Source organism: Manduca sexta, chromosome 6, assembly GCF_014839805.1.
Source record: "Manduca sexta isolate Smith_Timp_Sample1 chromosome 6, JHU_Msex_v1.0, whole genome shotgun sequence".
In the NCBI taxonomy this organism is placed as follows: domain Eukaryota; kingdom Metazoa; phylum Arthropoda; class Insecta; order Lepidoptera; family Sphingidae; genus Manduca; species Manduca sexta.
This window is the reverse complement of record NC_051120.1, coordinates 2,898,114-2,911,086: the sequence shown is the minus strand read 5'-3', so window position 1 is coordinate 2,911,086 and position 12,973 is coordinate 2,898,114. Positions and strand designations below refer to the sequence as shown.

Sequence of the window (12,973 nt, the reverse complement as noted above, 5' to 3'; positions counted from 1 at the left end):
GCGTATGCGCATTGCCTAGTGCCTACACACTGCTTGTTAGCCGACGGTCAAGATTTGGGTTATTGGTCGTCGGTATTGTAATTAGTGCTGGCGATAATGAGGATTTGGATGGAGTAAATGAATTAGAAATAGGCAATAATGATAATGCTTGGTTGAAAATGATTTTCAAACCAGACGCCGAGGCAATGTTCGATTTCAAACAAAAGAAATGACGCAATACATATCATAAAGGTTTATTACATTATAAGATACATCTATTTATAATCTTAGTTTAAGATAAAATACTTCAGAGTAACCTGTAAACACAAAAATATCTTATTAAAATTAACAATGCACTACTGTAAGAAACAAACATAAGTAGTAGTATCAAAGTATTTCTATAGTTCTTTCGAATCATTCCTTTTTCACAACACATTCGTAATCAAAAATAGTTTCTTGATCACTATCCACATTTTCTCGATTGAGTAGGTCAAGCATTTCTTCATGCCCATTCTTCTTCGCCGCTCTTTTTTTACATGCCAAATATATAATTCGACAAAGTGTAACCAATATCATCCCAATTACACCTATCAGAACAAACCAAAGTACAGAATCCAGCATAGTCCAGTAGCATTCATCATTTTCTCTTGCTTTTTGATATAGTTTTAGAACTGGTAGTTCCGTATCGTTTTCAATAAAAGAATCACTTAAAGCATCCATAACATTTACTGATAGTTTATGAAAGACTGTCTTTCCAAGCCAATCTGCTAAATCTCGTCTTCCTATTTGCCGCAGCCTGTGTTCAACTTCAATGTGAGATTTGCCTTTACCTTCCCATTTTTCTGTACCACTGTTCCATTTCGCTAAAAGCTTGAAGCAGGTTTCATTACTTGATATTCTTTGTTCAACAGCGGTTAAAGTTGCTGGAAGATCATAAGTCAGGAATTGTAAGGCGGCGTACAATTTACGACATACTTTTGGTGTTAACTTATGTGATAGATATAGTAACTCTGATACGTTTATATCGATGGTGCAATATGTAGATCTCTGCAACAATAGAATTAAAAATATAAATGCTGATCTCTTCATTACTACTTTTGAAAGAAACATGATAAATAACATCAAAGTGACGTTTGATCATAGAGTTTTCAACAGTAATAAAATACTATAGCGTGAACCAGAAAGATTTATTCCCAAAAATAATTATTAACTAATTTATGAAATTAAACAATTTAGTACCGTATTTCACTCGCTAAAAGCAGAAGTTATTCGCCATTGTAAAAGCATTTTCCCCCGAAACGCTTGTAACTATTCAACTAAAATATGTTTTGCGCAAGCGCCGTTAATGGCTGAACGGTCACGAAATCGACATACAAGTACGGAGCTTAAACCATGATATCGGTCTAATGGACGAATTATTTCATAAATATATTAAATTTTCTAATACACCAAACATTTTCAAGTTATTTAGAGTTGTTAGAGCATCGGTCAATGAGCGGATGGATGTTAGACTTGTTGATTTGAATGGAATGTTAAATGTTAATGCTTATTTCAATTTATACCTACAAAATGTTTTGTATTTTAATGTAGAAATAATTCGTCCATTAGTGATTACCCTTTGTTGGCATTGTATCAATAATGAAAACAAAATATCATATTTTATAAATTATCAAAGATAAAATACCTACTTTAGTCATCTATAATTATAATTACCCAAAGATGTTCCAAATATACGACAATATTTAGCCACTAAAATTCATCGCCATTGTACGGAGAAACCTCTTAATAACTATGTTCTTTAAGTTACATATCACTCTCGTTTTCAAAAAAGCGAAGCACGACTAAAAATATTCTTGTTAAGACGCCACAAATAATACCACTGCATACAGCATACAGAAATGCAGAACAGGAATCATTAGAGACACTTTCATACGGATTGTATGTATGGTACACATAAACTGTAATCGAAGCACATTCCAATACACAAAACATCACAGACGTTGAACATCGTTATACAATGACAAAAGAAGCTTGTGCAACTGCTTAAAATGTATGCTCCGTAAGGTACAGACAGAAAAAATAGTGCAGACAATAGGAAAATTATGATATTTAAAAAAATAGGTAAAATTACCTTTTTCATGTGAATATACTATAGGCAAGAGATAAAAAATCGGTTTTGTTAAAACAATTTTGATTGTATTGAAATATATATCACAGAAAATGGGTAAAATTATGATTGTTATTCTCCCCGGTGCCACTACACTGAACCACCTTCTTAAATATCTACAATAAACGACCGTGTTCAATGAGTGGATGTCTCCTCAACATAACTTGACCGAAGCAACTTCATATTCCTTTTATGTGTCTTATGGCAGGCAGATATACCCATAATCTCATACAAAAGGCGATAGAGCGTAAAACATTAAGAACCACAAAGGCGATAGAGCGTAAAACATTAAGAAAATATTTCAACAAAATAAAACTAGTTTTTGGTCGGAATAATCCCGTAACCATGAAGGCTGCAAGTCTTCGAAACATCGGGATAAAATAAAAAAAAAACCAGTGATAAAATTCAAAAAGTAGATTTAGTTCGATGTCTAAAATTCGCCTAAACATAAGATAATATTACAACAAAATTGTCGTTACATTATGTTTACCCATAAAAATGACAAAGAGTAAATTTTATATAAATCACAAACACACCAAATTCCTGACATAGTTTGCTTATTCAGACATCATCTAGCCATTTTGTAACTCTTAATAATCCATACGTTAAACATAATAACAATATATTTGATGTGCTCTAGATACATTTGCTGTCTGTACCGATCAGTTCCACTGTGCTAACCTTATTCCACATTACAATAATGGCTTAGATCATTTCTAAGCGGCAAAACATTCCGAGCAATACTACTAACAACATTATGAATATATTGTTCAATCTCCGATGGTACCGCTATAATGTAATTTAACAATATTATGTAATAATTTCGCAAAGTTAAGTAGATCATAGAATCTACTTTCTATTGATATAAATGGTTAATTAGATGCTATACATATTCCCTTTGCTGATAGTTATAGTATTTTTGCCTGTTAGATAGTCTTTATTTCAAAATACGGTGTTCAGGAACAAAATTATGTGTAACAATGTTCTCTTATTAAGGCCCATTGGTTGTTTAAGAACTTATAGAACGATTGTTACTTTTTAGTTAAAATTATCGACAATGTGTCTTAAAACCTGTAATCTAATACGATAATTGAAATCTACCAAATTATAAAATAAAGTCAATTAAAATACCCTTATCTAACAATCTCTTATGTCTACAATATCGAAAACTTTTAAGATAACTTTAACACAAATAGACTTATTGTACGCTTGACCTACTAAATTATATTCTTAATTCAGTTGCATCGACACAATTCGTAGGTTGAATAATTTTTGTCAAGGTTTTTCGCCTGGACATTAACTGTCTTACCTCAAAGAATACTTAGCCTAGAGTTAAATCTGATTCTAAATAACAAACCTACTAATTTAGGGGAATATTTATTACCTCAAAAAGTAATTGATGTAGTAACTATTGGAAAGAATAAACTAGCGAACATAGTACTAATACAAATATACGACGCAACAACCTTTTCAACAAGTCATCATTATCATTCAAGACCACCATTGATAAATTCTGATTCATTTTAACATACTCTTTTTTGTAAATTCTTTTGTTGTATTATTCGTTAATCCAGTCATACGACTTTAAGCCTTATTGTAGAAACTTTAAGTGTTACGTGTTACTCTCTTATAAAGCGAATATGAAAAGGTCGAGTGCTTGAATTTAGCGTATTCAAAGCATCGTCATCAGACTTTTGTGAATGTTAAATGACAACAATGTGATATTTCGAAATCGATACAAATGAACAAGGTCAATGTATTAAACTTGGTATTAATTCTCTAGAATGATTTGATGGTTTTGCAAAAGTGATGACAATAACTTTTATAATAAGCCTTGATGATTATGTACTTCCAAATTATGTAGAACAATGAGCAAGATTCTAGCTATCGGAAATATTACGAAAAATTTGTTCATAACATAATTTGGTTTAAATTAAGACATAGGTCCCGCGACAAGTTTCAGTTCGTTGATGATATATTATATAGGTTCATTTTGTTACATCGATTATTGTTTATTTGGGCTTATGAAATACATATCAATAAATCATAAAGTCAAGCTTGACTCAAAAAATATTCCGCATAACATGAGCCGATTGATCGAAATAACTTAATAGACATCGATATAAGCAATTGCGAATCAAACCCAACAAAAAAACATTAAAAAGATTTTATTACACCCATTAAAACGGCTAATCCATTGTTATCAACATCCGAATCAATTACAAATAGAAAATTCATATGATCATAGCAAAAAAGCAAATCATTTCTGTTCTCACGGAGTGTATAAAAATTGAGTCGATCATTAGACGAAACCTCTTGAACTGACACGTAGGTATATTAATTCGTGTAATGACCATACGAATGATGTTTCTTTCGTCACACGGCGTATAGAAAACATCAAATACATATAATTAGAGGTATCTATAAACTACGGTAATTGTGCTGCGTCTTCTTTAATTACGAAGGCCGCTGCCGAAGGTTGCTGTGCTTGTGAAACATATTTTGTACATGTTTTAGGATAATTCATTTATTACGCATCAGTTGCTTGTTTAATTGAACATAATTAATGTGATCTTAAATGTTTAGCTAATAAAATGGTTATTATTTTATTTGGAAAAGGTATTTGTAATCTTTTATAAAATATGACGGAATTGATACATTTGAAAATGGAAAAATTGGGAATGTGCTCCTAAGGTTTCTATGAGAAAAGTATTTCACGTCAGCAAATATGCATATATTTACGTGTGTGTTATTGGTCCTAGATTTCGCGGGACAGTAAGGCACGGTAGCTGTTCCTAAATATGTATTAACAACGCTATCCAAAATATTGTATATTACAAATGTATCATCTCAATCTATTCATCATAATGAGACATTATTATAAAAAAAACTTAGAGATATAAAAGACATTAATGACTATAAAAATAAATTGTTTCGATTTTTTTCATGATAAATGTTATCACACTTCAAATATTAAAATGTAGAATGTATTTAGTTTTTTCTCTATAATCTTAAATTATTGTATCCTATTATGGCGGATCATAGCTGTACTGTAATTATAATGTATAATACTATAGTCCTTCCTCTGTCCCTAAGTAAATATTATTTTAATTTGAATAATTAGATGTTACTAATACCCAGTAATTTGGTACCAAAAAAACTAAACGCAACACCTGCATCAAATCAAGTTTAGATCCTATTTATTTATCATGTCCACTGGTAAGTTACGTAAACCCAACAATAAGTGAAATTAACCAACCAGTTAATAACTACGATTACTAAATTAAAAATCGAGGTTGCATAAACCATGAACTCTGAACCGCTTCTGAGTGATTCTATGTTGTGGCATAAATTAATTTTAAAAATTATAGAGTACGGTATCCAATCACATTAGAAAGTTTTACTCGATTCGTAATCATTGCGTACTTTAGAAGTGTTTTTAATACTCCTGACAGCCTCATTTTGACACGATGTGCTGATGAGACCAGAGAAGAGAGTAGTTAGTAGTTATACAGTAATTTGACTAAAGTTGCTGGTGGTAGGATATATTTTATATCCGCCTGGATAGCGACCAGCGTACACAAGGTGTTAAAACCCGCCATGGTGGCCCGTGTAAGTGTGTCGCGTTCCGGGATCAGCCTGTGTATCCGTTTCCACCAAGGGGTAATCATCTCTCGTCAGTCGACATTATATTGGACCACATTCCACTTACCATCAGATGCAGTGGTCACTTTGCTGTGCACGTACAATAAAAGCAAATACGTGATAATAAATGAATGAATATATACATTAATACTGAACATACCAAGACTTAACGTCTCATGTCTCAGGATGGCAAGCAAAGAGGAATACCGAACTATACTTTGTAATTCAGGGTGTTGGATTTTGTTTCTACTGTTTATGGTCGTATCGTTTACCATCAGGCAAACGGCAAGCTCGTCACGTCGTTCAAAGCAAAAAAAAACTGTCTGCTGAAGTCCACTCCAGAATATAGGCCTCCCCTAAATATTTCCAGATCGACCTGTTAGAAGTGATCTGCATGCTACATTTGTAGTCAGTTACAAAAGTACCTGAACAAAATCAAAATATTAAAACGTTTAACATTAACTTCAATCGAAATATATTTTTTGTTTGACTAAAATAAAGAAAATTCTTTAAAGTTTATTTTAGAAAAGAAAAAACTATTGCTAATTAGGACACAAAAGTTTGAAGGCTATTTGAAATTTTAAATATGTTCAGATACTTTTTCGGTAGACTGTAAATAGTCAAATTTACTTTATTATTAGCAAACATGTCAGTAAAAACAATAGCAAACATTTGTTGTAAAAAAAACAACATATATTTTCCCCTAAAAAGTTAAATATAGCTCTTCATTAATCTTTCTTCTGAGTAACAGATATCAATCTTCTACTTCATACTGATTCCCATAGATTTCGGTCTAACAATTCCACAAAAAACGCCATCAAATAACCAAAGTAGATAGCTCCACGCTTATACAAAAACTAAACAAGTTTTGTCTGAAAAATAAGTACGTCTTTATGTGTATTTCTGTTCGGCGCTCAATTAACGTAGTTTTGACATAGGAATGTCATACTGATGTTTGTGCATCTTGCTTGCATAAGTGATTTGGTTCATTTAGCATAATTTGACTTTCCTGTCGGCGCGTTTAATTTCTTCTAATATAGTTTCGTGGTAAATATGTTTTTATTGTAAAGTAAATGTTATAAAGTACATCGTTATGTCGACCGTTTTTAAAACGGACACGTGCCTTGGATAAATAGATGAAAATAGGCAGGAGAATATCAACTGTAATTTGTTTAAAATAAAGTACATTGTAAAGCTGCATCTTTCAACGATATGGACAGCAAATTAAGATGTAAATGATTATATTTTATTTACTGTCATGATTCTCTATAAAATACAAAAATATTATTTAAACCCTAACAATATTTGCAGTCAATTTCCAAGTCTGAAATAAATATATTAAATGAAACAAAAAACAATAAATCGACAAACAATAATTCGTGAAGGAAAACATCATGAGGGAACCTGCTTACCTGAGAAATTCTCTATAGAGATTTTAAGGGTGTCTGAAGTCTACAAACCCGCACTGGGCCAGCGAAATGGACTTAGGCGTAATCCCTCTCAGTAGTAGAGGAGACCTCAGAGCAGTAGCACAGTATCTAATACAAGGCTGATATTATTTGAAAACAAAAATCAAATCAATTCTGTAAATAACAGTACAGCCCTGCAGTCACTAGTTCAAGTTTACAAGATTATGCGCGATGTGGTTGCAGATTCTCAGCATCTCGATTATTACAAAACGTACAGAGATACGATGCAAAATAACCTTTAGTACCGCATCGGTCGGAACATTCACACCAAACCCCACAGAATATAGTCGAGGTAAAGACGTTTATTTAAATTAAGGCAGTACGCGGCAAAAACACTGCAGTGCAGTCGTTAGCCGCAAACGGAGATGCATTTATTTATGAAATGTAAATTCATCTGATTGTAATAACAAAACTGGAGCCACTGCACTCTATATTAAGATGTATTATTTGCATTCAGTTGGTAACGTGTGACCGTGTAAGCGTCACAGATGGAATAATGACCGTGTCGGACCTACTTTACGTATTAAATAGTTGTTATGTTCGAAGTCCTGTTATGTTGTTGATTTCTAAGTCGATTCGATTGGTTTCTAGTATTGATACTAAATTGCTAAACAAGACTTGAACATTTCAAATGAAAATAGCACTAAATAAGAAGAAAGTTTTTAATGTTACTTAAAATAAAAAAGTCTTATTTATACTTTATACTCTGTGTCATATTTTAATTATACATGTTATCAATTGTTCAGAAATTCTAAGACCATATTGTTTCTCTCAAATATTAAAACTACATGATATAGATTTCATGATCAATTTCTTTGTAAATTTTGTTCTTGCGAACTCTTCGAATCTTATACACCCAAACTTTTCCAACATGTAACCTATAATAATTCTCCAATGCGTCACAGCAACGTCATGATACAAATTAAATTATACGAAATTCAACGAAACGTGTGTAGTATTCTTTGAATCGATACAACGGTGAGGACACGATATCGTGATTGTCCGGCGCGTGCGCACACTAAACATTAACCGTTAAAGGATTCTCGAAAAAAAAACAATGGAATGACGAAGCTCGTGTTCCGTACAAATGTTTTGAATGAAAATTATATGAGATACAGTGTACCTAAGGTGCATTAAATTAAGTGGCCTTTGATATTATAAAATTCATTGTAAGCGACATATTTTTGCGATGTTGAGTTTTATACATATTTGAAATCGGCACAGTTTTCTTAAATTTTGTAACTTTAATTAAATTTTACTTAAAAAAGGACGGTTCAATTAGCCTACCAATTGTCTATAGTCATCCGTCCGCAAATGTATTAACCTATAACTCTCTGCAAGACAATCATTTCTCAAACCGTATATCATTGACGGTCTTTCACCTTCATCCAGCCCTTTCTTTACAAATAGTATTATTATCCATTATCCATCTATACATATTATAAACAAAGTCCCCTTTTCTGTCTGTCTATATGTTACCAATTTTATCAAAATCTACTCAGGGGAAAAAACATTCAAGCAGGCGAAGCCGTGAGCAATAGCTAGTATGAATATATTTTCAAATATGTATCTACATTTAATCCGGTTAACTTTTACTTGCCAATTCAAAAATCTTAACTAAAATAACAATACAAAGACGGAATGCTAAATCGTATCCGAAGCACACGAGGCGTTGAGTGACGTAACGTTTCGTGACTTCTGAAGCGTGACTCTGCTGACCAGCCTGTCCTCTTATCGGTCAACGGTTTACAGCCAAATCACATGTAACGTACAAATCACTTTTGATGTCAATGAAAAGCCTTTTGGAAATGAAGGCGTGGGTTTATGTTGGATCTTTATGAAAATGTTTATTCTGACGTCATACGTAGCTTCAGTCAATCAGTGTCGATATGTTGATTTGGACTTTCTGTACGTATAAAACTCTATAGTTGTTGAAAGAAAAATACAAACAGAGTAACTCTTTTGTTAAATTACTTTTAGGTAAGGAAATATAGGTATATATTGTCTATCTTAATTTTAGTAAATTCGTCACCATAAGAGCAACTTATTACCTAAAGGTTGGTCCGTTTACCTCTACTAAACTAATAAGGATAATTTATAACTTTTGATTTTCTAATATCTATGAACAATTTAAAGTAAAACCAATAAACATGTCATACTTGACAGTAACCTGCAAGTAAAATTCAGTGTTTGACAATTTCGTTAATACTGCTCAATGTTGGTTACATTTCAAAATATCTCATGATAAGGTAAACGTGACAAATATCCTTGTCTTTGTATTCGACGCGGTAGTTCAACCACCTATCTCTTCTGAAACCAAACAAATATTGCGAAATATTAGCTTTGCTGAAAAGTTATATATATTTGACACAGAAACAACGCAACAATATGTTAAGCAGTAATGAAAATACAGTCGGTCATTCAGATGATACAAGAACCGAAAGAAACCAAACCGTAGAATATATACCACCATCTAAGTTAAAAAAGGGTATACAATATATTGAATATAACCAAAAATACTATTAGTCGTTGAGATGATACAAAATACAAAAATACGCTTAATTATTGAGATGATACAAGCATCAAAGGAACGCAATTAAAAGCAAATCCTCAGAAAGAAAATATAACAAACATTAACAATATCTAAATGATTAATTATGTTATAATAGTATTTGTTTAAACCCAATCGAGGTTGAAATATGCCGAGCCCCTTTCCGAAGGGCGTGTAACAAAGACATTTCAAACAGAACACTCTGTTCTTGGCGCCAATAAAATCATATTCGCAGTCATAATCGACTAATCGGATATATATTTCATAGTGTAATAACTGTCTAATCTCAAATGTCACACGCCGTAATGAAATGGAGACTTTATGTAACAGTGTCTTTTTGTCTTGAAATGATATCAACATTAGCGAACTTATGTCAAATGTTGCAGTAAATTAAACCTTAATATGTTTTGTTTATTGTCTCCATTACACGATATTGCTTTGACAAAAATGTTAGTAATTTAAATTTAATTATTATGAATTGTTTGATTTGTCACGGTGTCGTGTTTATTACGATTGTGTTATGGTTTTCGAGACAATTAATTTCTGTATTAAATTTTGAATCAACCTAATATAACGTCTTGAGTTAGCTGAAACGGACACGCCTGGTACCTATTAGGTTGACAGAAATGCAGTTAGTTAAATTAGATTTGATTTCATAAACGTAGATTTTTTAACAAAATTTTGACTAGAACTAAATCTTTTTCTAAAGCTTGATTTCAGAATACCGGTGGTAAAAACTTTGTTAAATACTTAATGCAAAGCTTGAAAAATTATAAAGTAATCTGAACACACATCAAAGAGTATTGTATGTAAGTAGATCCAACAATGTTAAAGGTAGATTCAACTTTCTGTTGATATTCCAAAAGCATCTTTATCGCTTTAGTATTCTATTCGTATCAATTCAACATTCTAACAAACTAATTCACTAGACCCTCAATCAATAGAAATATTTTAATCAATTAAATTCCAAAACAAACTTATCAAGACAATTGACAACTGAAAACTCAATTTCACAATTAATTCGTAAAGAAAGCCATTGTCAACCGGTCAGTAAGGTCGGGAGCAGTCATATCTAGAAAGTGGTTCATTGTTCACCTCCAGTGCTTGATGGGTTCCGTACACCACAAGATAATAAGTCACGATTGATCGACCCAAGCTGTCATATCGATCGAAGATACGAGCGGTAGCGTTTCGTAATTTAGCGTCGTAAATCGATCGTTCTAAATTTGAAATGTGGTTTAATTCTATTGTGATATGCTGTCAATATATTTTTAGTGATATGAGCTGTATTCTTATCCTTAAATAAACCTATTCCGGGTTATAAAAATGAAATTTCTTAATTAATTCACAACGACAGCCATTGCCATCTCATTTTTCTGAAAAAAATGACAGATCTATCCAATTGCGATTTACACTATAACCAGAGCAACATGATATTATTCCCTATAACTCTTACCTTCTTTTTAATCATATTCATTCCAAAGCAACCAGTAATTAGACAAGTATGTTTAAGTATAAACAAGGAAACCATTACATACAAAAGGACATTACAAATGAGTTTAGCAAAAATACGATCAGACCCATAAAGCACGAGACGTAGGCGCATCGCTCGTGACTTGCGCCTAACTCGTGCCATACGTTTGAGCGTATCAGTTATTCGTTCGATACGTAATCTATCGTTTCGTATCCGGTTAATCTATCGTCATTACATTCGCGGTGGGCGGACATACTGACGTAACTTATGTCGTGTTTTTATTTATCGCCGGGAATTATAAAACATCTGACGCTATTGGATGTGGCGTTGACGCCTTTAGATTATTTATTGATGGTCATAAATATTTGTGTATATTTTTTGTTTACCGTGTTGGTCTAATAGTGGCTTGTAATATATGGCGTGAACTTCCTAAATTGAGGTTTGAATTACTAATTTCGAGTCCGGATTTCTGCATTTACATATGGCACGTCATTGACGTATATTGTATAGACACGTACGTCCATATAAACTATTTGTTCAAAATCTGAACTAAAATGGCAACCAACAACTGTTATAACTTATTTACTCACTTGAACAATAAATAATTTTACTTATTTGACTAATATGTTTTATTCAAATCCAGGTTTACAGTTAGACTCGATTTCTTATATCATGAGCGCCACTCTGTACACAACCACAAGCTTTTAATATTGACAGACCATAATATTGACCTACTAAAGTCAGCTTGAATGGATTGCAGTTCAATTCAGTTGAACACAGTGAACGCCAAATCAAGAACTTATATTTCAATGTGACACATAATCACCAGTTTTCGATTCCAAACACATATTTTATTGTCAATTAGAAACCATCAAAATCATAATTACAAACAAATATATATAATTAAATAATCGACCTTAATACTAGGTTTGCTATAAAAAATATATTAGCACATAAAGTATCATACTGTACATTACTCTATTTGTGTTGATACGATCTGGCGAACAGCTCGGAGATAATTTAAATACATCTTGTTAAGTAGATTGAACTTTTTACGCAATAATACAATAGTGTTTTGAATGGTACCGATATTTCCTGCCATATTTATAGTCTATGTTCTTATAATAATCATATTAAATGACAATATATCCTGAAGCTTTAGTAGTAAGTAGTTTCGAAATAAATTATTTATATTTAAATTTAGACAGATAGCCTAGTTGGGTGTGGGACGGACTGCTGAGACCAATGTCCGCAGGTTCACATCCCTAGGGCATACATCTCTGACTTTTCTAATATTATGTGTATATTTTCTGGGAATTATTGCTTTCGGTGAAGAAAAACATCGTGAGGTAACCCGCATACCTGAGAAGATCTCTATAGGAATTCACCAATATGTAGAGTCAATGGAAAATTGTAAGTAACAAATCGGATTGGACCCTACACGATATCACAGTTTTTCATGTCCTTTTTAAAGTAATATATTAATAATAAGCTAGACGGCTAAGTTGATCATCTCCACCAACTAACTCTTGTAATTAATTCCAATGTAAAACCACTACCCACTGAAACAAATTTTCTGACTAGAAGGGAATTCTAAACCACCAGTTTTATTGTTAAATCCACTATGTTGGCAACACTGGATTATTGTTTCCAAAGACTTGCCAATCTTCACCTCTCTTGGTCATAAA

General features: G+C 32.3%; 2 protein-coding genes across 2 annotated transcripts in view; one reads left to right on the top strand and one right to left on the bottom strand.

Moving 5' to 3' along the window:
- Positions 1–12,973, top strand: part of LOC115452247 (neuronal PAS domain-containing protein 4) — a gene marked incomplete at its 3' end in the record, with an annotated part of 142,461 nt that overhangs the window by 96,291 nt on the left and 33,197 nt on the right. The gene's annotated exons all lie outside the window — the stretch shown is intronic.
- On the bottom strand, positions 319–1,081 carry LOC115452248. The gene has a single exon (XM_030180715.2). The coding sequence runs from the start codon at positions 1,066–1,068 to the stop codon at positions 394–396; it is 675 nt and encodes a 224-aa protein (XP_030036575.2). The 5' UTR covers positions 1,069–1,081; the 3' UTR covers positions 319–393.